The 23,459-nt window shown below is 48.5% G+C and overlaps 9 protein-coding genes across 9 annotated transcripts; 4 read left to right on the top strand and 5 right to left on the bottom strand.

Moving 5' to 3' along the window:
* Positions 1-168: 168 nt before the first annotated feature.
* V1518DRAFT_368058 (major facilitator superfamily domain-containing protein) lies at positions 169-1,771 on the bottom strand (the record flags this gene model as incomplete). The annotated part of the gene is made up of 4 exons (XM_066901242.1): positions 169-360; positions 415-503; positions 562-644; positions 699-1,771. Coding segments are annotated over 4 exons (1,437 nt in total), but the record flags the coding sequence as incomplete, so codon positions are not given.
* A 1,033-nt stretch (positions 1,772-2,804) lies between these two features.
* On the top strand, positions 2,805-3,539 carry V1518DRAFT_408985 (Rhodanese-like domain-containing protein). The gene is made up of 2 exons (XM_066902257.1): positions 2,805-3,105; positions 3,161-3,539. Exons 1-2 carry the CDS (start codon positions 2,992-2,994, stop codon positions 3,458-3,460), a joined length of 414 nt encoding a protein of 137 aa, XP_066761987.1. The 5' UTR covers positions 2,805-2,991; the 3' UTR covers positions 3,461-3,539.
* V1518DRAFT_408982 (NADP-dependent oxidoreductase domain-containing protein) lies at positions 3,457-4,971 on the bottom strand. Its single transcript, XM_066902256.1, has 8 exons — positions 4,891-4,971; positions 4,734-4,827; positions 4,636-4,677; positions 4,493-4,575; positions 4,342-4,426; positions 4,092-4,293; positions 3,840-4,036; positions 3,457-3,785 (listed from the first exon to the last, which is right to left on the bottom strand). Exons 1-8 carry the CDS (start codon positions 4,899-4,901, stop codon positions 3,633-3,635), a joined length of 867 nt encoding a protein of 288 aa, XP_066761986.1. The 5' UTR covers positions 4,902-4,971; the 3' UTR covers positions 3,457-3,632.
* Positions 4,972-5,782: 811 nt separating this feature from the next.
* On the top strand, positions 5,783-8,362 carry V1518DRAFT_369916 (uncharacterized protein; the record flags this gene model as incomplete). The annotated part of the gene is made up of 2 exons (XM_066901300.1): positions 5,783-6,544; positions 6,602-8,362. The coding sequence occupies 2 exons, from the start codon at positions 5,783-5,785 to the stop codon at positions 8,360-8,362; spliced, it is 2,523 nt and encodes an 840-aa protein (XP_066761985.1).
* Positions 8,363-8,364: 2 nt separating this feature from the next.
* V1518DRAFT_408978 (acyl-CoA dehydrogenase/oxidase) lies at positions 8,365-10,386 on the bottom strand. Its single transcript, XM_066902255.1, has 2 exons — positions 10,186-10,386; positions 8,365-10,133 (listed from the first exon to the last, which is right to left on the bottom strand). The coding sequence occupies exons 1-2, from the start codon at positions 10,207-10,209 to the stop codon at positions 8,526-8,528; spliced, it is 1,632 nt and encodes a 543-aa protein (XP_066761984.1). The 5' UTR covers positions 10,210-10,386; the 3' UTR covers positions 8,365-8,525.
* Positions 10,387-11,959: 1,573 nt separating this feature from the next.
* V1518DRAFT_408973 (lysophospholipase catalytic domain-containing protein) lies at positions 11,960-14,576 on the bottom strand. The gene has a single exon (XM_066902254.1). It carries the CDS (start codon positions 14,214-14,216, stop codon positions 12,093-12,095), a length of 2,124 nt encoding a protein of 707 aa, XP_066761983.1. The 5' UTR covers positions 14,217-14,576; the 3' UTR covers positions 11,960-12,092.
* An 876-nt stretch (positions 14,577-15,452) lies between these two features.
* Positions 15,453-17,359, top strand: V1518DRAFT_408971 (uncharacterized protein). Its single transcript, XM_066902253.1, has 2 exons — positions 15,453-15,913; positions 15,967-17,359. Exons 1-2 carry the CDS (start codon positions 15,532-15,534, stop codon positions 17,193-17,195), a joined length of 1,611 nt encoding a protein of 536 aa, XP_066761982.1. The 5' UTR covers positions 15,453-15,531; the 3' UTR covers positions 17,196-17,359.
* V1518DRAFT_408969 (acyl transferase/acyl hydrolase/lysophospholipase) lies at positions 17,360-20,428 on the top strand. The gene is made up of 3 exons (XM_066902252.1): positions 17,360-18,199; positions 18,255-18,895; positions 18,954-20,428. Exons 1-3 carry the CDS (start codon positions 17,699-17,701, stop codon positions 20,299-20,301), a joined length of 2,490 nt encoding a protein of 829 aa, XP_066761981.1. The 5' UTR covers positions 17,360-17,698; the 3' UTR covers positions 20,302-20,428.
* V1518DRAFT_19310 (OPT oligopeptide transporter protein-domain-containing protein) lies at positions 20,373-23,058 on the bottom strand (the record flags this gene model as incomplete). Its single annotated transcript, XM_066900876.1, has 1 exon — positions 20,373-23,058. A coding segment is annotated over one exon (2,615 nt), but the record flags the coding sequence as incomplete, so codon positions are not given.
* Positions 23,059-23,459: the final 401 nt, after the last annotated feature.

The following is a 23,459-nucleotide window of genomic DNA, read 5'->3' as shown; positions in this document are numbered from 1 at the left end:
CCTGCAATTGTCCCCTCTATTAACTTACAGTCTTAACCCAAGCCGTGATATGATCTAGGTACGTTGTGCTGTCATCGAACTAGAATCTAGTTCGATGCCAGATCTGACGACACCGTTATCAATACTGAGCTCACGTCCAAATGCTACGCCGTCTTCTTGCACCACGTCATTATCGTATAATCCGCCGCCAGCATGCTCTGTGAGAAATAGAGTGCCAATAAACGCGGCCATGTAGATTCCTGTGACCACCAAAAATATAGCTTGTGGGAAAAAGCCAACAGTATACGAGTAAACGCTTGATAGAATGATTGGGCCTATAATCGTCGCAGCATTCTGTAACAATGCCAGTGCTCCAAGAACCTATAACAGATTTAATACGCAGTCCGCATTATAAGTCATGCAGATTTTTCCTACCGCTCCTGTGTTCTCTTTTGACACGTTTTTGGTGATCGCGGAAGTAATCTGCGGCGACCCGAACGAACCGATTGCACCTAGCGCACCGGCTACTAATGTTAGCTCCCAAGCTGTACAACAGACACAACAGCTTTGAAACTGACTTACCAAACATAAACCCAGATGAAGATTTTGTTATAGCCATCAGTATATATGATACGGCCATGAAGACGAACGAAAGTCGGATCAAGCTGGGAACCATTTAGTGACAATGTCCAGCAAGTGCTAATGGCGTCATAACATACAAGACATCGCCCTTTGATACTCCAACTTCGTGCTGTACGTGCGGCCTGTATCTCTGATATAGCCACACAAGTCCGGGAAACATGAAGACCAAAGTCATCGCCCGAGCAAATGACGTCACGGACATAAAGTAACTAGTCTGCGAGCTAGGCCATCCTAGAGCTAGTTCCACGTACAACATGATGATCATGATTGCGCTTAGTTCGCATCCGTAGCATGCAATCTCGCTCGCCGTTAAGATGAGAAGATTCTTCTTCACTGCCCTTCGAGTTCCATCCTTAGGGTTTAGCACGCCCAGAGGCTTCAGAACATTGAGTTGCGACATATAATACTTCAAGTCACGATTCTGTGCATCTGAAAACTCGCTGCTGATACGATGCATCTCGCGCGCATGACTCCTGGCTTCTGGTGATATAGACTCCGGAACCACGAGCACGATGTATACCCCAAACAGAATCTGCAACGGAAATGAGAAATAGACAACCGGAAAAATGTCTCTCGTGGTATCCATGATGTATCCACTCACGGCAGGTCCGATAGACAAACCAGCAAAGAGTATTGCACGCAGCATACTGAACGCATGCGCTCGAGTTCCTGGCGTTGTGCAGTCCGTGACGTATGCATGAGAGATGAGCATGAACGAGACTATGGAACCGGTCGAGCCGTCAAAAACACCTGCGAGAAAAATAAAATGATAAGCGTACGTGTATGTAGAACGCAACAGACTCATGTATACGGCCGACGCAAGTACCGGTCCTAATGCAGCAATGAACAGTGCGGGCTTTCGCCCGTATCTATCGGAAAACGCACCCAATCTAGGGCTGACAATGGCAGAAAGAAGTCCGGAAATCAGCTGAATGATCATCTGAACTCGTGACACTTTAGCATGAACATCGGGGATCTGGCACCTAGACTCGTCGAAATCTTCGGCGGAATTGGACAACTCGGCAAAGTGGGCCCGGCAGACGAGCGTGAGAGTAACGTTCAGATTTGGAGAAATGAGAGATCCAGATGCAAGGCTCATGATCAGTGTTGCCGGTAGCATAATAAGAATGCTTGGCTTCCGCATCCACCTCACTATGCGTTGAGGATAAGTAGCCACGCCACGGTAGATGCTGTCCGCTTCGCTGTCAGGACGGTCCTGTCCCGACATAGCAAACTCCCTGACAGTTTGTTAGTCGTAGTTCCTCCAATATATGCACACAGCATACATTGCTAAGCCTTGATGTTCATCAGTAACATTGCGTCTCTCCATCGGACTGCTTGTCATAACTTGAAGTGTCCCAGGTGTTAGCTGGTGACCGGACGATAGAACACGCGCGGCAACTGGACGATTCTCCGAACAAGTTGACTTATTGAACGCAGGGCTGGTCGCAGACACGGCAGTGTTGGGCAAGATGTGTGTGGTTACGTATGCAATATACGGCGCGAGCAGGCAGGCCGACGAGTGTAATGAGCTGATAGTCTGCCTAGTGACTACCCGATAACACACGCGATGCGGCGGTAGGAGGCTCCCAATGGTGCCTCGGGCACCGGGTCAGGCGGGTCTAGCTCTTCTCGCTGCACTCCTGCGGCGGGAGCTGACCCAAGCCTCTCGCAGCGCGTTGCACTGTCCGACCCCTTAACGCGTCAGGCATAAGGGCCCAGTAGCCGGAGCTTAGTTTTCTCCGTCACGCTCCGCAGGCTTGTAATCAGCCTGGTATGCTGCGCGCTACTGTCAAGCTGAGCGGCAACAGTTAGCGCATCAGCTCCGTTGTTTTGAAAGTAATTGCGGATAGATAGGGCAAGAAAGTACAGTGCGTGTAGCTCCGTAGGCGCGCACGATGAACTGTTCTCGCAAGCGTTAAGCCAACCTTAAAACTACGGACGACAAAACGCCCTGAAGATTTGACGTTCGCCGCCAAGTCTGGAGTAGCTAGGGGGCAGCTTGGTGCGAAATGAAAGCTTACATTCAACTGAGTTTCACCAATGCCAGCCCAAAGATCTGAAGTAAACAGCACGTGAGTTCCGAGGTTAACCAGCTTGATCGACGACATGAAATCATTCTCTACGGAGCTGTGGGCTTTCTTGATGAAGAGCTTCTTGAGAAGGGCCAGGCCCCAAGTTCGTCGAGATAGGGATAACTTCCGACTGGGACAAAGGGGCTTGTACCGTATGAATCACTTTGTCCTGAAGCTATCCGGCTCCACAATTTGCGCAGTGAAGTACTGCAGAGCACTTCAGTCGGATGTCGCCTACGGTGTGAGCTCGACATACCCAATACCTCTTGCGAAACTTTGACTATAGACGGCGGCGATGGTGGTCAAGACGATTAGCAAAAACGCTCTACGCTCGTGGATTTTGTCTGAACAGGGGCTCGCCGTACCGAAATTCGCCGTCATCGATGTCCGCGATGACGACTACGTTGGGGTACCTGCTTGATCACATACTTACGAGAATAATAACTCATTATTGATCATGTTAGGGCCATATAAAGGAATCGTTGCACCATCCGTCGACTAGCTTTGCTAGAAACCTTCCTCTGATTCACGAAGAGCTTCGAGATCATGCGGTCGTCGTGTTTCACTGTGCTCTGTCACAGCAACGAGGGCCATCGGCTGCGAACATGTATATGCGCTATATTGAGGGCCTGGAAGACGATGCCACAGCCAGTAAGCAGCAGATCTATGTATTACGCGGTGGATTCACGGAGTGGCAACGCGACTTCGGAACTGACGAGCGCCTGACTGAAGATTATGCGAGCGATATATGGAAGTACTACTAATTATTAACGGTTTGAATTGTTAAAACTTATTATAAAGTTGATGATAGTTCCAAAATGCAAGATATGAGCAATCTTCTCATCTAGTGTCTTGCGGAAGCCAAACAGCAGCAATCTGCTGCACTCAAAAATCACCATAACATTCTAAATCTTCTTGCGGGATGTAGGATATATTCTACTCCACGTCAAAATAAGGAGCCCACGTTGGCTTGACATAGCGTTGATTCTTGTCGAGAGATCCCAGGGCAAAGATGTCTTCCTCCTCAAGTACAAACTCTTGGAAATTAGAAACGATTCTAGCGGGTGTAACGCTCTTAGGTATGGCAGACTGTCGAAAATTAGTGGATCGGTTGAGTGGAGACACAGCAATAGGATTCCTTACAGTTCCGCGTTGAATCGCCCAGGCAATCAACACTTGCACAGCCGTCATGCCGTGCTTCGCAGCAATCTTATGAACCAACGGCTCTTGAAGAAGTGGACCGCCTGCTGAACCGAGTGGCGAGTACGCGGTGATGTGGATTCCCTTTGATTCTGCAAAGTCAAGAAGAGCTTTCTGTGGCAAGTACGGATGCATCTCGACTACTGCGGTCAGGTATTTGTCTGAAATAGCCATTATCAGCAGAGAAGCTCTTACCTTGGTTGACAGCAGGTATGATGTCCGCTGTCTCCAGTAGCGTTTTCAACTGGCTGACGGTGAAATTTGACACGCCAATTGCTTTTGTTTTTCCAGTTTCAACAAGTTTCTCCATAGACTTCCAAGTTTTCACAAAGTCCCACTCTGTCGGAGGAATCGGTACTCCAGCCTTGGTGAGTGGAACAGGCCAATGCATCAGGTACTATTGTTGTCAGGCAGTTTCATCCTACAAATTCCATAATGTACTTACCAAATCGACATAATCCACACCTAATAATTCCAAACTTGCGTCTAAAGCTCTAGGCGGACTGTCTCCCATCTGCTTTGAGTTCCACCTGATGCCGCGCATGACGTTAGAATAGGAAGATACTTGTCACCGCATTGGAGCGAGTAATACTTACAACTTCGTAGTTAAAAATATGTCACTCCGTGGAACTGAGCTGCTCTTGATTCCTCGCCCAACATGAAATTCGTTACCGTATATCTGCGTAGAAATGCGGATCAGTACAGACGCAATCTTGAGACTGGTTCCGCAGGAACGTACAGCAGCAGTGTCGATATGACGATAGCCGCAGTTCAGTGCTGTCTAAAAGCTCTTATTAGATCTGTAACCAATTAAGTCTCGAACGACTTTATTCTTACCAGAACTGCGTCGTGGACCTCTTTGTCGGTAGATCTCCATGTTCCCAGGCCAAGAGACGGGATTTTGGCCCCCGTGTTCAGAACAAAGTGGCTCCTGAACAGCACTGTTAATTCCCACAATCTCCGGTATGTACTTCTTGTGTGAGTTAATACGTACGCTCTAGACATGGTAAATGATAACAAGAGACCCCAGCTGAAGATCAGGCGGGATACAGTGGAGCACACGATGGCCCTGCAACGGTTGGGATCGACTTGCGAATAGCGTCATGGCAAAACCTAAACCTGTCCTCCCCGGATTTTGCCATAGCCGATCATTTCTCCCCAAATTTGTTCCCTATTCCATTTCTCCTCAGAACCTGTTGCCGATATGCAGTTGCGTTATATCTTGGTGATGATTTGCCTGTACGTTATTGTCGCTCTCGGTTTAGGCGAGTTCGTTAATCTACAAGAGCATGAAGCAGCGCAGGATCGCAGCGGGTTATGCACTTTGCAAATTTTCAATTTCTGACTTCTAGATGCCGTCACTGTTGCACTCGCTGCAAGTCATAATTCATAAAAATGTAATTAAGACAGTAAATATCAAGAATTGCAGCCGTCCTGGGTTATTAGGACAGTTATATATGCTAGCTACTACGGCGCACTACTTGTCGAGGTTGTCCGAGCTAGAGGATCAGTTACTAACATTGACATATTGGATCGGCACTACTGGACATCTCAGTATGTTATATATAATACGCGATGTTCATGGTCTGTCTGTCTTTGTTGTTTGCAAAAATCATGTCTCAACATATGTACGATGGCAACTTCCATTTCCTATCCCGTGTTCGGCTGAGCAATATGGTCCGTGTCATGCTCCGGTCCCAACACTCGCTTCCCCACACTATTTCAATCTGCCTGTCGACTGGTGTCTCCCCATCAAAATAACCGAAGCACACAGCACTCTGTATCATTATTACAGCTGTCATACTGCGTACGCGGACTACTATCCGCGGCCCCGTCTATGCATGTCAGACTAAAAGGTCACTATATCCAAGACCATAGCATCTCACATGTCGCGCTCGAATCCTCTCGACGTGGATCTTCTTAGGCGGGATGACGACACCATCTTGGATCACCTTCGGACTTCTTCTACCACCTCTAGCAAGCCTATTATACCAAATGGAAATGGCACAGTTCTCACTGAGTCGCCGACTCGTGATTTGAATTCAGATTTTGCTCGATTTCGTGAGAGACCGATCGTGTTCTTGCAGAATGCGGCAAAGCACCTGCTCGGCACCACGTACCGCTCATACGAAAATTACGTCGGACGCGAGATTTTTTACTCCGGTTTCACTCAGGAAATGAAGGAGCATGTGATGAAAAACGAACTACTGCAAGAAAAAATTATGACATTGGCTCGTCGGAGCATCGCGGACAGCCCTGTCTGGTCCACCATGCCAAAGGAGAGTCAAGAGAAGCGGCTTCGTGAAGTTGAGAAACAGCTTCAGGAAGTCACGGCGGAAATTACACAAAACATGATCTGCAAGTTTGAACATAAGTCGATACTTCGAACGGCATATTACGTTGTCATGCAAATGTTGGGAAGAACATACAACCAAGGATTCCACATCAATGCTTCTGAAATTACAAGATTAAAGGAAGTCGCAACCATGACTGCTGCGAAAAGACAAAGTCTTATATTTTTACCTTGCCATCGTTCCCATATCGACTACATCTGCATACAGGCTATTTGCTTCAGAGTCGGAATTTCACTACCGACTGTCGTTGCCGGCGATAATCTGAATTTCGCTGTTATCGGTCCGGCTTTAAATGTTAGTGCACAGTCCAAGTGATTTGATTTGGGGCATGTCTAATTAGTTTTATTATAGAGAATCGGCGCGATGTGGATCAGGAGATCGTTTGGCGATGACCAACTGTACGGAACTGTGATCCAGTCTTACATTGATACCCTTCTCAGCGGCGGATACAATTTCGAATGCTTCATTGAAGGCGGCAGATCACGACTGGGCAAGCTGCTCCCTCCAAAATTCGGCATTCTCAAATATATATTTGATTCAGTTCTGTCCGGCAGAGTAGAGGATTGCTGGATAGTTCCAGTCTCAACGCAATATGACCGCGTCATTGAAACGGAAAGCTACGTTAGTGAATTGCTGGGATCTGAAAAGAAAAAGGAAAGCTTGCGAGATTTTGTAGATGCTCGCAATATTCTGTCACTCAAAATGGGACGAGTGGACGTTCGATTTCACGAGCCTTGGAGTTTGAGTGAATACATTGGCAAACAACTCGAACGAACAGCTGGTGATGGAGCAGTACCGACTTTTGCTGAGGCTATGCAAAATTCTGTCTTGAAGACCAGAGTTTTGCGATCTCTTGGATACGAAGTTCTGTCTGATATCAATGCGGTGTCTGTTGTCATGCCTACCGCACTCATCGGCACCGTTTTGCTTACATTGCGCGGACGAGGAATTGGCCATATTGAATTAATTCGCAAAATCGAATGGCTTTGTGTCAGAATCCAAGAGCGTGGCGGACGAGTTGCTGACTTTGGTAGTCTGACCACTGCACAAGTTGCTGACCGTGGCCTTGAAGTGCTCGGAGATTTAGTCGGCCACTCCGGTGACAAGGGCGAGCTATTGGAAAAGACATTCTTCGCGGCTGATCGATTTCAACTTTCGTTCTATCGTAACATGGTCATTCATCTGTTTGTATCGGATGCCATTGTATCTGTTGCTATGTATACCAAGATCAAGCAAGGTAGCGCGGCATCGGTGCAGCAAGTTCCGATCAAGTATTTGTTCGAGCAAGTACAGTGGCTGTCAAAATTACTCGCCGGTGAATTTGTATACAACCAGCAAGGCGGAATCCGAAGTAACTTTTGGGAAAGTATACAACTTCTTCGAGATCAGGGCGTTATTGAGATCACAGAAAATGGATGTGTGGAGTTGAGCATGCAGGAGAGGTTGCGGGGCCGCGAGTTTTTCGATTTTTACTGCTTCCTGTTGTGGCCATTCTGTGATGGCTACTGGCTAGCTTCGATATCTCTATTTGCGCTAACACCAATGGCGACCTCTGAAGTTGCCACTGAAGCTGGGTCTCAAAGCGATTTGATCGATGCGGACAAGGAAACTTTGTGGGTGGACGTGAAGAGTTTTCTAGACATGGCACAGCTACTGGGGAAAACGATATATGCGCAAGGAGACTTATCGTATTTTGAGGCTGTTAACAAGGAAGTCTTGCGTTCTGCGTTCAACCAGCTTGAGGCAGAGGGAATCATCGTTGTTCGCCGTTCAAAGTCTGGGCGGACTCCCGCGATCATGTCGCTGGCGCCAGCATGGCTTCCACAGAGATACGACTCGGATGAGTCTCTCGCCGAGTCGCATTTGGCTGAATTTAGCATCAAGCCAGAGGGCCGCCTCTGGGACTACACAGAGAAAATTTCGGAGTTCAGAAGGGAAGGAAAAAATCGACGTGATTCCGAGAGCATGAGCCAGCGGGTATTGACCCTGGCGGATAGCGCGGGGAGGATGTTAGAGAGGAAGATGCAGAGCTTTGCCGATGTTACGAAGCCGGAGACAGATGCGCTTGTGCGACTCAGTCGCGCGACACGAGTAACGGCGAGTAAGTTATAATGGGACAAGGAAATCGGGTTTAAGGTCATCGACATGGTTGTGCTAGATAGGTCTAATCATGCATCGTGTTACATATCATATTTGAAGTTGAGTGGTTAATTAGGCTACGAGCCTCATATCACTAAGTATACCGTGTGTAATTGAAAACCTCGTTCACTAATGCTTATAGCTTCGCTCCAAGCGCTTCATGTACCTTAAGCGATTGTCTCATTGAGAGATCAAGCATGATTTCCTCGGATCCACCGGGAATAGCATACGCCCTCACTTCCCGATATAATCTTTCGACCTTTCCGCCTTGTCCTCCTCGAGAATAGGACAACCCACCAAACACCTGAGCGGCTTCACGAGCACAGAACTCGAATGTCTGAGTCGATTGCGCTTTAAGGCCTGCAATCGCGCCGCCCAAACGAAGCATGGCCTCTTGAGCAGGCATGTTGTTGACTTGGAAGATCAGATTCTCAAGCCAGCTATGCGTCGCTTCGATTTTGATTGCCATATTTGCAAGCTTCGCCCGGATGACGTCATGATCGATTAGTCGTTTTCCGAAAGTGCGACGCTTATGAGCGTATTTGACGGACTCTTCGTAGCACACGCGCGAGAATCTGTTTGCTTGGATAATGATTCCCATTCGCTCATGGTTGAAGTTGGTCATGATGCACTTGAAGCCTTGGTTCTCCTTACCGAGAAGATTCTCAGCCGGGACCTTCACGTCTTCGAACGTGACGTAGGTAGTGCCGGAACTCCACATGCCTGAGCAGTCCATTCTGCGGACAGAAATTCCAGGCATAGTCTTTTCGAGCAGCATCAGAGAAACACCACCCATTCCAGGTTTTCCGGTACGCACGGCCACGGTGAAATAGTCCGCCCAAATACCGTTTGTGATCCATTTCTTCTCACCATTGACAATGTAGAACTTACCGTCTTCGGTCAGCTTCGCAGTTGTTGTGAGATTAGCTACATCGCTACCGGCGTCTGGTTCAGTAATGCAGAGACAGATCCGCTTATCTCCACTAATCAGCTCAGGAATCACACGCTTCTTGAGCTCTGGCTTGGCAAAATTAAACACAGGTGGCGCGCCAATGCCATATCCACCAAGCAAGTTCCACACAAGACCGCCAGATCCAGCACGACAAATCTCGTCCGTCAAAATAAATTCGTGGAAATGATCCCATTGCTCTGGAGCAACGCATTTCGGTCGAATGCTGGTGTACTCGGTCGGATAGTCAACACCCAATGCCCCCGCAAGATAACCGCGACGGCCCATTTCCTTGTAAATCTCGGATGGAACGTCTTTCTTCTCGTCCCATTCGCCGGCATTCGGCTCGAGCTCGGTTTCAACCCACTCTCGAACTTCGTTTCGCAAAGCGACGTGGGACTCGTTGTAGAACGGTGTGAAATAGCTCTGATACCACGATGGATCTCCAAACGGCACATTGTCACCATACTGCTCAAATAGTGCTGCTTCCTTCGTGGGTTCGGCCTCCGTTGGGCGTGCTGGCGATTCTGTCGAAGTCGGCGCTGGAGCTGCCGCAACCTCTTGCTTCGCAGCTGCCGCGACGCTGCCTACTGTCCCGATTCGAAGCTTGGGTGCGTACTTCTTGAGAATTCCGGCATTGTGGTATTTCCAAAACATCTTTGACGCGTCTGTTCCGGCGACTCGCTTGAGAATTTTCTTGCCGCCAGGATGCTCGTTCTGGAACTGCGACAGGTCGTACACGTCGCCATCTATGACGATCCAGAGCGAGTTTTCGGAGTTGTGAGCGGAGACATCCTGCCATCGTTAGTATGAAACCGAGTTGGCGGACAATTTGGGCCAATGATACCTCAGCTGAGTAAGCTTGTGGCATTGTGTTCGCGAATAAGTGCTGAGTTGGCGATGGCTAGGTCGAGTGGTACGCAGTGCAGAAAGAACGAGAAGTAAGCAGGACAGTAATCAGCAAAGCAGCGGGAAAGAACAGAAGAGGGGTATAAATATCAAGATAGCCGAGGCGCGGAGGTGGTCGATCGTGTGGGGAGACACGGCACGACTACAAGTTGGATGACGTCGTTGATTTGTGAACTGTCACATGGGCAGTCAAACTGCGAAGTCACAAACCATCGACGTCTCCCCGCATTTTCACAGCGCAGTCCGTACAGCGGATAGCGCCGTAAGCGCGACAGCATTGCGTAGATGCACAGGGGCTTCCCCGGCTTCGGCCAATCCAGTGAGGAATAATTCGAGAAGAGAGCCACGCGCTCGTGTGCCAAACTGCAGCCTGTTGCTGAGCAGGCCGTTGGCCTTCTCAAGTTCACTTCCTCGAGACTACAGACTTGGGCCAAGAAGGGTCATATATTTGTTCGCGAGTCAGGACATGGGCCATTGCGATCCAAAGCTGAGGCCAAGTCGCGTACAGAACTCCAATCGCGTCCACGCAATTTGACTTGTGAAGTACAAGTACTGCGTGCCAGTCGGCGCTGCCCCGACTAATGCGCATCGAGATGCGACGTCTTGCACTCGCTTACACCGGGCGAAGAGATTCCCATCAGTGTTCGCGCACGTCAGATCATGCACAAGAGTCAAAGACCCTCGAACGTACTACAGCTTTGCCCAGTTCTACCTCCTGTCCATTTCCGACACCTGGCCCTTTTAACGCCTTTAAAACTTGTTTTAAGAGCTCTGTCGAGGATTCAACAATCCACGTCACTTGCGATGTGTCTAACAAGCTGTTGTAAACGTACAGTAGCATATGGGACTTTGTTTCAGACCCGAAAGCTGATTCGAGACAAGAAGACTAGGACTCACTTCTGCACGATGGATGTCTATGCTAAGGTAGTCTGAATCCCGCGATTACTGCGGATTTGAAGTGGCACGGAGACCAATCTTTTCTCGTGCATCTGCTAACCTATCATTCATCGCGTTGCAAGCTTCTCAGCATGTCTCTATTATTGGTACCTTCATCTGTGCTGTGATCACCTCGTTCTGTCGCAGTCCTGCGTATCAGCCATCTCACTTGGAGGTATATGCTTGACCAATTTAACTCCTTGTGCTTTAGTCACATTACATGTCGTGGCTGCAAGTAATTTCAGCATGGAACAATATCGAAACCGATTGCCACCTACTCCGTGCACGTCTGAACCGAAGCATGGCCTTAACCTCATAAGGTCACAATGCAACAGAGAGAGGTCTCAGAGACCGCGTTGCTGCGTCAAATCGACACAATGAACAGCATTTGTATTTTTTTAACTAGAGAATGCAGATGTACAACTAGACAAATATTCAAGCTGCGTGTGCACTTTGCGACATTGCTGATCTCGACCAATGCAAATTCGACTTGGCAGTCGTCGTCATGTACTTGTATTTTGCAAATCTTGAAATGTCGAACCCGTTACAGGGGTTGCAATTCTTTCCTGGACTACAACATTCGAGCACAGTGCTCCCTTACATCAAACGCTTGGCAACTGTCTTCCATTCGCACGTTCCCAAACTTAGGAGGGTGGAGTGAGCAGAATATCCGTTGTTTATAGCAACAACTTGAAGTTACTGGTTTCATCCTATTCATATACTTCGTGAACAAGCTGCTCAGAAAACTTTTACCTTGACTGGGAAGAAGTTATAACAGCTAACATTTTGTAAAATTTTGTTAATTTGATTCTGTACAGCAACATATCTTTCAGCAATATACTACACATCCATTATCAATATATGGACCACATGCAAACCAGCATAATATGATCTAAAGCATTATAATGATTACATGCACACCAATACAACAGCCATGCTTATGGCAATGGCGAACACCGGAGTACGGATAAGCAAGTTGAAACGAGACACAGCCGAGCTGGTGCTACCGGTACTGCTGCTGCTTCCGCCGGAACTAGTGCCACTGGGACTGCTGCTGCCAGTAGTGACATTGCTGCTGCCGCCCGAACTGGAGCCTTGTCCAGAAGAGCCGTGACCAGAAGCAGGACTGCTTGTAGCCGCGATCTCCGCCTCTAGCACTTCCGTAGGCTCCTCGGTCTCCTCCGTTGCATTTGTGGTAAGCACAGTTCCGTCCCAGCAGTAGTCGGTCAAACATTGCTGGCATTCGTCAGTATGTGTTCCGTTGCGGCGCTCAACTTCGCGGTGAATCAGAGCGCAGCCAAGGCACTTCGACCAATTGGTGCCCAAGGTGCCGTTGCCCTGTGTTGCGATATTGTATCCGTTTGTGATCATGCCGTCAAGCTCATCGGTATCGTACGACATCTTGTATGTTGAGGTGTTAGAGTAGTATGAGAGCGGATGGTTGGCCATGTAAACGATCAAGGGAACAGTAGTTCCGCCATTCTCGCCTGTTATGTTGGACGCATTGCAGCCAAACCACGTCGGAGAGGCAGTTAGGTTATTACCAACGAAAGTATTCCTCGTCGGAACCGCCGGGAATTTAGTTCCGTTTGCCTGTGAACTAAACTGTCGTTCGTAAGTTGCCGTCATAGCCCATCCCGCAGGCCAGTTGTAGTCCGTATCGGCAGAATTATCAATAGCAAAAATAACATCAAGTCCTCGAACCGGCTGGATCAGAGGAACCAGTGGGATGTTCTGATAATCTTCGCCGCCATCAACAATGGTGAGGTCCGACTCGTTGTACATGTACGAAATTTCCGTGTTCACGTTGAAAAATGGGTTAGGATCGTAAATTGCAATATCGTCATAATCATCACTAAGATCGCTAAGAATATCCTCAGCGGCATCGTACAAGACTCCCTCGAGACCAGTAGTGTTCAGCTCCAAGATAATCTCGTTGAACAACGTAGCCGAGGATCCGATGACAAAACCAGCATTATCAAATCCTTGGAAGCAAGAGTTGGTGGAAACCGGAATACCGTTGGACACGTTGGAGCCAAGATACTCAATCTTGGTGAACGCGTAGAGCGACGGGTCCCACGATCCAAACTCATAGGCAGAAAATTCGAAGACCGTCGAGTTCAAAGACACTATGTCGGTGTCATAAGGTCGACCATCCGCAACGATAAGAGGATACGGCATAGAGTGATCAGTGAACGATGAGAGATTACGGACATCACTGAATGACACGTTGGGGCCGCCATCGGTGTAGTTGAACAGCTGAATTGCAAGAGCACGGCCCCATAAGTCAGTGAGAGAGGTATTGAAGCCGGCATCCTTCTTACTATCGACATCCTCGACAAGCTCGGCATAGTATTCCGCAGTATCCCAGACCTCCCAGCCGCCGGGGTTAAAGATAGAGCTGCTGATGTCCCAGACGTCCTCATCAGCCTGCAGGTCGACAATGGTTGGAAAGTTGTTGATCGCAACAGATCCAACGAGCCACGAACCGCCGGAAAGACCAGCCATGTAGGTAGCTGACTGCAGCAAGCCGCCGACATGGTTCTCATCCGTCGCGCCTGGCGTACGGTCGTCAAACGCAGCCATGAATCCCGCTCCCGACAACATTGCACGATAACCACCACCAGAGAATGCAATTCCAATTGTGAGGTTGGTATTCTTCAGGAAGTCCGTGGCATTAAAGTCTGTGAGGTTGAGTCGGTCGAGATACTCGATTATGTAAGGGCTCGTGATGGCTTGACGCGCCTCCACGTAAGCAGTCTCTTCGTCGGAAAGACCGGTAGCGTCGCGAACGAAGCTGGTGAGATCACCGCTGTCGTCGACGGGGCAGGCAACTCTTGAGGGCGCATACTCAGCGCTGTCCGCGGAGCGCCGCTGCAATTCACTACGCCGGTAGTAGTGAGGCGCGCCAGCCTCGGATCGTTTGAGATTGTGGCGGAGCATGTCATCTTTGTACGAGTCAGCAAGCGCACCCTCGATGAGGGTGCCGAGCAGTGCGACAGCACCGACGAAGCTTAGGAACAGACGGGTCATGATGTTGAGAGGACGAAGCCAGAGGAGATCATGGGCGACTAGGGCGGGGCGGCCTTATAGGGCGCATGCCGACTCGCCGATGCGGACTGCCGTATGAGCCGCCCGTCTGAACGGCGCCTGAGCTTTGACGAGATGACGGGGGTCCCGGGCCCGGCGCCGGCCACCGATATGAAGCTAGTGCGGCCTCCAGAATCCACACGCGGCAGGCTGCCGCACAGCTGTGGCAGCAGCCTTGTCGTGTCCACACGCGCCATATAGTCTCGCTGTCGCGCCTGTCGCGTGTGCGCGTGAGGGCCGCAGAGAAACGGCCCAGCGAGCGGGAAAGAGTCAGTGCAGAATGACGTCTGCTGAGCCTGTAAGCCAGCAAGGTTTCAGAACTAAGACAGTCCACGCGTCCCCCCTCAACAAATTAGATGATGAGCCGTTGGTAGAGCGGCGTAGCCCCTGTGTTGTCACGTGGGCGCGTTCGCACTTCGGGCGATACGCGTATATCGTTTGCTTCTGCCCACATATCGACCGCCGCTTCTGTAAGCCACACGGCCTTCTAAATTCAATATGCTGCCACTGTGCGGCGGTCTACCAGGTAGTTGCACTGTCTGTGCGGTCGAGGTTCCATGACGAAATCTGTATGCTCGTTCGTCGAATCGCCAGTATCGAATTCGGTTTTCTCATCACCGTCATTGCAGGTGGCGGGGTAACCCAGCACCGAATTAGTGAAGCTAGTCAGCAGCAATGGAGCTTAGGCTGCAAACGTCTTCTCGCCAACCAAGAATGCGACAGACCTTACACACCGACTAGCACAGTATCATTCCTTTACAATTTTTACATAATGCGTTGATGATATATAATCTAATATATGCTCTGTCTCGGATACCTATGACAAGCAAAAAGTGCCCGAACAGGATGTCGCAACGTCCTAGCATTCAGAAGTTGGACAGCTCAAGCAGCGCACATGAAAATCGTCAGCAAATAATTATCCACTAGTATGACACATCTATGGCATATAAAACAAGCAAAACTGCTGCTTCTCTGTATCAGTGGCTCCTGTAACTACGTCTCGGCCACTCTCTAAGTCGTCGCGCCGCGTCGGTCACGTCTGCACGTGCTTCTTCGAAGTCCCAAAGTGGAGGACACTCCCAACGATCACGGGACTTCTGCATAATTAAGACTCTTTCTTGGTGGCTATTCCATAAACTGCACGCCGCGTGCATATCGCAAAACATATTCGTGGTTCCGTCTCTCATCTCATCGACCACACTTGACAGTCGAGTCATTCACTATTTCATACGATGCTATAGCTTTGAACCGACTAAGTATGGACGGCTCCGATGCTATTTCTGAAGCGATTAATGACCGAGGTCTCAACCTCGAGAATCTAAACGAGCTGATATCCGGCGTGGATTTGACGGACCCCGTTGCCGCGATAGCACAGCTGCAGAGTGCAACAAATCTCGATCCACAGACTCTACTCCAGGCAGTCACAGCTGTTCTCACCACTGTACTTGAAGATGGTGCTGAAGGGGAGGAAGAAGAGTACGAAAGCGGGCATGATGAAGCGGCCGTGGAGACCGGTCTCGGCGAGCGGAAGAGGAGAACACGCAAACCTGTTTTCCCGAGAAATGAAGCTGATCGGCAGCGTCTGAAAACGCTCAATAGACTACGGAAAAAAAGATGGAGACAAATAAATGACGAAAGAAGTGAGTGACTCAACTTTCGGTCAGATTCGCTTCTGCTTCTAACAATTATGCAGATAAGGATACCGATCTTCGAGGACGCGTTAATCGTCGCGCCGACACTGTGTTCGGAAAGAACGAGACCGACACAAAGAGACAATGGATTGAAGCTGAGTTTGAGAAGCGACGACAAAAGCGAATGCAGCGGATGCAAAGAGCGTCCGCAGAGAATGGCGCTCTTGGACCATTTGGAGGTCTCTTTGGTCAGAGCGGAATGGGCGAGGAGCTTCAGGCTGCGCTTGCCGAAATCATGGGCCGAGAAGGGGACATTGAGAAGTTCAACAGTATGCTATTGCAGCTCGCGCAGGATCCGAATTTGATCAAAAATATTACAGGAGTGCTACAAACGATGGAGGGAGAAGATGATGGCACAGGAGACTTGGACCACGAAATCAACACGGCTGAGTATACGGATTTATCCGCTGAGCAGATACCGGAGCAGTACCACGAGGCCTCAGGCGTGATTGGGTACTCTGGAGAAGTTGACCATGACGAAGCTCTCGACAATCACCAGCTCGTGGAACCTCGTATCGATGAGGAAAGCAGAAGGGAAGTTGACCCACTCTTGATAGACCCCGGCTTAGAAAGTCTCCGGCATGATCAAACTAATGATGTCGCGCAAGTTCTGCAGCAAGACATTGGCATCACCTTGGAACATATGCAAGGAATTCAGGATTCCACTGATGACAAACAGCTTGTGCACGACAATCCACAGGTCGTCGACGAGCAAAGCCAAGACCTTCTTGAGCTGCCTGTTGAAGAAGAACATGGGAATTTGAATGATAGCGATCTGAAGGGCGTGGATCAAGCTGCCTTGATGCAGGCGTTCAATGTTCTGCTTTCCAAGGTTGTCCAAGGCGTGAAATCTGACGTTGATGGCGCTACTGACGAAGTCCAAGAGGATCGGATACATGAGGAACTATCTGAGTCATACATGATGCATAATGGGGAAGATTCTCTATTGCCGAGTCGGCCTCAACGACGTAAGCGGAAGCGATATGAAGCGAGTGAAGACGAAGTCCCGCCGACCTCAGTATCAATGGACTTTTCGGTTCTGGCTGCTCGTCATCATGCCCCGGTTCCTGCCCGACCGGAATACTCTCCTAATGTGAAACAGGCGGTAGCAGCAGAGCAACAGCGACAAGAGACTGCAGAGGATACTGCAGAAGAACGACAGAAGGTTAGAGCAATGGGATTTCCTCCCATGCTTAGCTCGTTTCCGCCGCCAATGTATAGCAAGCGATAGATCATTTTGTTGATTGTACAACTGAGGAATGATCATAAAGCTGAGTTTTTGGTATATTTTATTATTACTGGTGTTACATTTGATTTTGGGACAGGTAAGAAGAGTCTATGGAGTCATTGCATTTTTGTACACTTAGGAAATATAAAAGTCTTTAGCGCAGCGCAGAGTGGCTAACTCTGGTTTCTGCGTGTTGGACGATTGATTTAGTAGGGTTTTGTTGATCTCCGAGCTAATGTGCGTGTGATTCTGAGACTCGGGCGGCCCGGTTGCAGAATCCACAACCCTACTCCGCAGAAGATATGACGTAACTAACTCCACTCTCTGTTATCGATGATGATCTCACTTTATCTGCAGTTCATATCGCCACAATGCCATAGGAATACGAACCGGACTTCTCAGAACCTCTTCCAAAATTTAATACTGCTACTTATAGGTGGGAATTTTTGGCTTGCAGCGAATTGAGGCTCGTTTTGACGTCTCGCCCACATCGCACACTTGGAGTTATGAATATCATCACGACCGCCGTTTCGACAGTAGCAGACCGGCATCATCTATTAGCTTTCGTCGAACAACAACTTGGTTTCCCGTTCAGTGAGAACGCCGATGCCACCAACAACGAGAACGTGTCTCTGACAAATCTCACGAGATCTTCGATTTCCGGCCTGGCATCCAAAATACTACACTATCGACGCTCAAGCTTTGAATCTAAAGCCAACGACTCATGCAAAGAGCCTGATATCTCACAAAGATTGGCTGCTCTAAAGGAATCTCAAGAGAATGCTAATTCATATGACGAATGGGTCAAAGCTTCGCGAGAGCTGGATACTCTGCTTGGATACGACGAGTGGAAAAGCGATCGAGTTTCTGAAGATTATGACTATGAATTGATTTCAGAACGACTACGGACCATGCGAGAGCTGCGACAGAGTGGAAATTATTTAAGACTCTTGTTTTTTTTACGTACGAGTTTGTCAAGAAACGCGGGAAATATCGGGGCTTCACAGGTGCGTGCTGTTGAAGGGCATGTCTGAAAGTGTTACGCATTCTGACATTTCTTAGTTATACTCACATTCGCATGTTGGTACAAAATATCTGATCGAGGATTATATTATCGAATGCGAGGAGTCGCTGAAAGCAGTGGTCGACTGTCCAATTCCGCCTACACTCCAGAGCTCGAACGAGAGCGGGACATATATCGACGATTACACCAAACTGAATGAGCTGCTTCATACTCGGCATGCTTTTGGCCGTACGGCTTTGTTACTTTCTGGTGGTGGTACCATGGGAATGCTGCATTCAGGCGTGCTCGAGACTCTGATCGAGTGCAAGTTGCTCCCCAAAATAATATCTGGGTCGTCGGCAGGCGGCATTGTCGCTGCAGCATTATGCACAAGATGCGATGAGGAACTTGGAGGTATGCTCGAAGCTTTCATATACTTCAATTTGGATGTATTTGAAGAAACTGGTAATGAGGAGTCTGTATGGACTCGGATAGCTCGGCTACTGAAGCACGGCTCATGGACGGATATCAGCTATCTGGAAAAGTCGATGAAGGATATGCTTGGAGATTTGACCTTTCAGGAAGCGTACAACAGGACCCGGCGAGTGCTTAACATTCCCGTGTCAAGCGCTAGTATCTACGAGCCGCCGCGATTACTAAATTATCTCACTGCACCCAACGTGTATATATGGTCTGCCGTGTATGTACCAATCCAAGCATATGCTTGCTTATAATTTTTCTAATAGTTTGCTTCTCAGATGTGCGTCATGCTCAGTACCACTGATATTCAGTGCTCATACACTATACGCCAAAGATCCAAGGACGAACGAGCCGGTATTTTGGAATCCATCGGCTCAGAGATGGATAGACGGATCCGTGGACAATGATTTGCCCATGACGAGACTAAACGAGATGTTCAATGTCAACCATTTCATCGTTTCGCAAGTGAATCCGCACGTGATACCATTTTTGAAGAGCTCTGATATCGCCCGTAACGTATCTCTGTCGAACAGCTTTGATGTTGCAAGTTTAGGGCCAAGTTCTATCATCCGCCGTGCCAGACGCAAGGCTGCAGAAGTTGGCGCGAACGTATTGAGCACTTCTGCAGTTGCAAGTGAACGTGTGATGCAGCTCGCATTATCGGAGACCATGCACCGTCTGTTTATGTCTGCTGAAGTCGGCTTTTTTCCAAATTTGTGCACGAAGCTCAGATCTGTACTTGCCCAGAAGTACTCTGGAGATATTACGATTCTTCCAGAAGTATATGTATCAGAGCTACCGAAAATCTTGAAGAATCCTACGCCGCAATTCTTGATGGATACTCGCCGACGAGGTCAGAAGGCGACATGGCCTCGGATCTCGATTATTCGGAATCACTGCTCGGTTGAACTTGCGTTGGACGCAGCAATTATGGAATTACGATCGCGAACAGTAATTGAAGCCATGGTGGTTGGTGCTCGGCATGTTATGCAACCTCACCTCAAGCAGAGTGATTTAGTTATACCACAAAGGCGTCGCCGTCGCGTGACTATCGAGTCGAAGGAGCCGATTCCTCTTGCTGAAAAGGATGGCGAAGTCGAGGAGCAAGTACAAGATCCAAGTTCCGAGTGCGGAGAATACAGTGAGCTTCAGGTCTCTGCTGTCAAGGAAAGTAGCGACTCCTATGTTGACAGGTTTGTGGACTATGACGAGTTGAAAGTGCAGTCTCAGGTACCAGCTATGAAATCTCCGTTATCTCGCCGGTCGAGCAATAGCTCGGAGACTTATTTTGCTCTATATCAGGCTGCTAGTACAACTGCCTCACATCGCAGGCAGCTGAGTAAGTCGCAGCCATCAACGCCGCGTCCGGGCAATAGTCTCATGCGCGCCAGGAGTAGCTCTATCAAATACTTCACTTCGCCTGGATCTAAGTCGGTCACTACCAGTCCACAGGCATACTCTCGGCTGTTGTTGGAACCAGCAATGACTTCGGAGACGCCTCCAGTGCTCAGGTTCACTAGCATGGCGTTGCCGCCAAGCATGGATGACGTCGGCCCAGATGTATTGACAGCAAGATGGGATAATAGCCAACGGTACTGGCCTTTGCACTACGATGCAGATGTCTGACTTCGGCAAAGTAATAAGATTGCCAAAGTTAAATTTCATCGGTGATAATTTGGTTTTATGCTCATATCGTGTATATTATCACACCTTGACTAGTTCGTTAATTATCTCAAATCGTTCAACAATAGCCCGTTCCTTGATAGATTTAGTGCCATGAGCCAGGAGCTGGTCCAAAATATCCGATCTCTGGAATATCTTTGAGCCCTTCCGAAGCTTCACCGTCAATGCCCGTTGATGTGATGCTATTACCCCACCATGTAAGTGTCTTGGGTCTATACTGAAGAGCCAGAAAGATAAGAATCCCAGAAAACGCAATGCCAGCGGATAGACCAGCAGATATGATGTAATTATACTTTGACCACCATGCCAATTTTCTGGTTCGCAAGTACCACATGAAGATGATCGATAAGTACGCGCCGACTGTGTAATAAGTGAGATTGTAACCTGTTCCAAACACCGAGATACCACCGAGAAACAGAACTGGGTGGAAATAGCGAAGATACTTAGGGAAGTAGAGTCGCAGGTAATATAACGGAAGAGCGGCCAATCCACCGATAAGGAAGCACCACTTAACAAGTGGATAGAGAGTGTCAAAGGTTCTTTGAGGACCAACGGCGCCAAAGAGAAGAGTACCCGTGTAGATCGAATGAGACCATGTGCAATAGAACTTGGATGGCTGGGTAAGGCTGCAAAAGTCGACAATACCATGCGCAAGCTCCATAGCACCGGATGTGACAAACACCTGAAGAATCGTAGCACTCAACTGACCGCGGAATACTGCACGTGGAGGAAGTTTCGCATAGTGGCCTAGCTTTTGGTCACTGATATAGCTCTCTGCCTGGTCTTCAACTGAATATCCAAGAGCACGAATGAGAAGACAGGCGATACCGCTGCCGGACACCATATAACCGCCAAGAATAGTACCCATGTTATTCGTACTCATAAAAAAACCAGTGGTTGCATAGAGCACCATGAATGGAATCAGCATGGCGATTGCAACTGCAAATATAGCCCATGCACACCAGACAGGAGTATGCGTCGGATATGCCTTTAGCGTGATGGATGCAACAATGACTGAAAATGCCAAAAAGAAATAAAACCACCAGTCCGGGACCTCTTTGTACTCTTTCATCATGACAGACAACGGGTCACGATACTGATCGAAATTTGAAGCCTTTCTGTTCTTGATGCTAGTGTAAACTCCGATCATAGCCTCTTTCATCGTTCGCCATTCGCTGATAAAGATATAAACAACAGTGAACGTGTAAGTAGTAAATGTAGTGCAGAGGTACATATAATATCCGGCGGAAATGTACGGCGGAGAATACGCTTCGTAGAGCGATTGCACGAGAGTGCCATCGGAATCAATAACAGCAGAGATATTGTAAGAAGCCCCAAATCTGTCATGAACTGTAGACGTGTTCGGTGGGATGTAGGCCGTATACTTTAAGTTCGAGTAAAAGATAATTAGGAGAATAATACCGCCAACCAGAGCCCCAATGTACTGGTTGATGTAGCTGAAAAATGGTCTAACCAATGGCGTAGCATAGTTAATGACAGACCAGTCGAACGTTGGCCAAGGGTTGTATCCCAAACCAACGGTAGATCCAGTCACAAAGGCAACATTTTTGTTGTTAGGAGCGGCCCATGCAATCCATGCAAACGAAGAAAGGCCTGTGAACAAATAATCTGGAATGAAGAAATAAACAAATGCCACTGCAAGCAAAATGTTGAAAAGTTTGTACTTCGATATAGTCCAACCATTGATATTCTGCCTCTTCTCAGGCAGCAGAAGAGTACGATTAAGCTGTAAAGTTGGTAACACAGTTGGCCATACAGCTTTACTAGGGTATACGACCCATCTTCGGAGAACGCCCGCCATGCCAAGACCGAAAAATTGACAAATAATGTTAAACAGTAAATTGAATCCATAGTCCGACCACTCTGCACCGTAGAAGATAGTCTCTCTCAGGACGGGGAAATATTGGCCCCAAACAGCATTGGCTGCTCCAACATTTGTAATAATTGTAGCAAGCATCTGCTCCTTATGGTTCCAAGGTCCTGGGTTGAGTTCCACCGAAATCTTACCAATACGCAAAGTCCAATTCGGAAGAACGCGAGCGCAAAACTGGCCGCATGGGAGAACGAGAAGCTGAATAACTTGTGAAGATAAAGTGAAGTGAGGCTGTCTGAAATAGATCAACTGATTGATGAAGCCAGCAACCGCGACCCAAAAGTATCCGATAACATAAGCTCTAAGCGTTTCAACTGGCATAGTTGGATCATCAATCGGAGTGCAAACAGCGCGGACCTCAGGATATGGAGAGTGGTACTTCATAAAGGCAGCCTCCAAGCGCAAGTCGAGATTATATAGCGTCGCTCCTTGTCCGTAAGCGTCCTCTCCTTGAAGCAGTAGCGAGATGCGATCATGCGTCTTGGACGGGAAATTGATGTCATGATTATGATATTCGAGAGCGTAAGTCAGCACAGTAACTGCTTCCTCGACCGACATGGAGCGCAGCTTGTCAACAAAGAAATCCGCAAAACCTCCTGCTAAAATGTCGTCCATGTCTCCCGAGGCGCGAATGCGATCAATAACAGTCTCAGGCAGATGATCATCGTCAACATTGATGTCAACGTTGAACTTCTCCTGCTGAATATCATCGCTAAGACTTCCGGTGTTCTCAGATCCACGATCCCGAACTTCGAGAACGGATTCGGTCACGTCCTCTCCCTTGTCCTCATAGTAGGTCGACATCTAGAAAGTTAACAGTATGTACATATAGCATGAGATATGATGACAAATTACCTTCGTCTCTGAGTGACAGCAGTTTTCGTAGTGCCGTGACACGTCAAGCGAACTCAGTAGGCGTAATCAATCTACATATATTCTTGCCGCTAGGTCGGTCTGACGCGTAATCTTGACTTCCGCGGCCATATAGTAGTGAATCAGCATAATCAGTACTGCAATATGAGTCGTCCTGCAGCGGGTATCGTCGTACCATGTGGTATCTGAACGGAGTTAGTCGCGTTACTGTAATGAGCCATCTGCTTCAACGAAGCGCCTGACGCTAGAATCATAGCCGCCAATAAGGGATATCCGAAAATCAAGTTGGACAGAGAGAGGTGCAGCGTGTACGCCCGAGGCCGAGCGGAGATAG

This window comes from Limtongia smithiae (assembly GCF_038497785.1).
Source record: "Limtongia smithiae strain NRRL Y-17922 unplaced genomic scaffold V1518scaffold_1, whole genome shotgun sequence".
Lineage (NCBI taxonomy): Eukaryota > Fungi > Ascomycota > Lipomycetes > Lipomycetales > Lipomycetaceae > Limtongia > Limtongia smithiae.
This window is presented reverse-complemented; position numbering and strand designations above follow the sequence as displayed.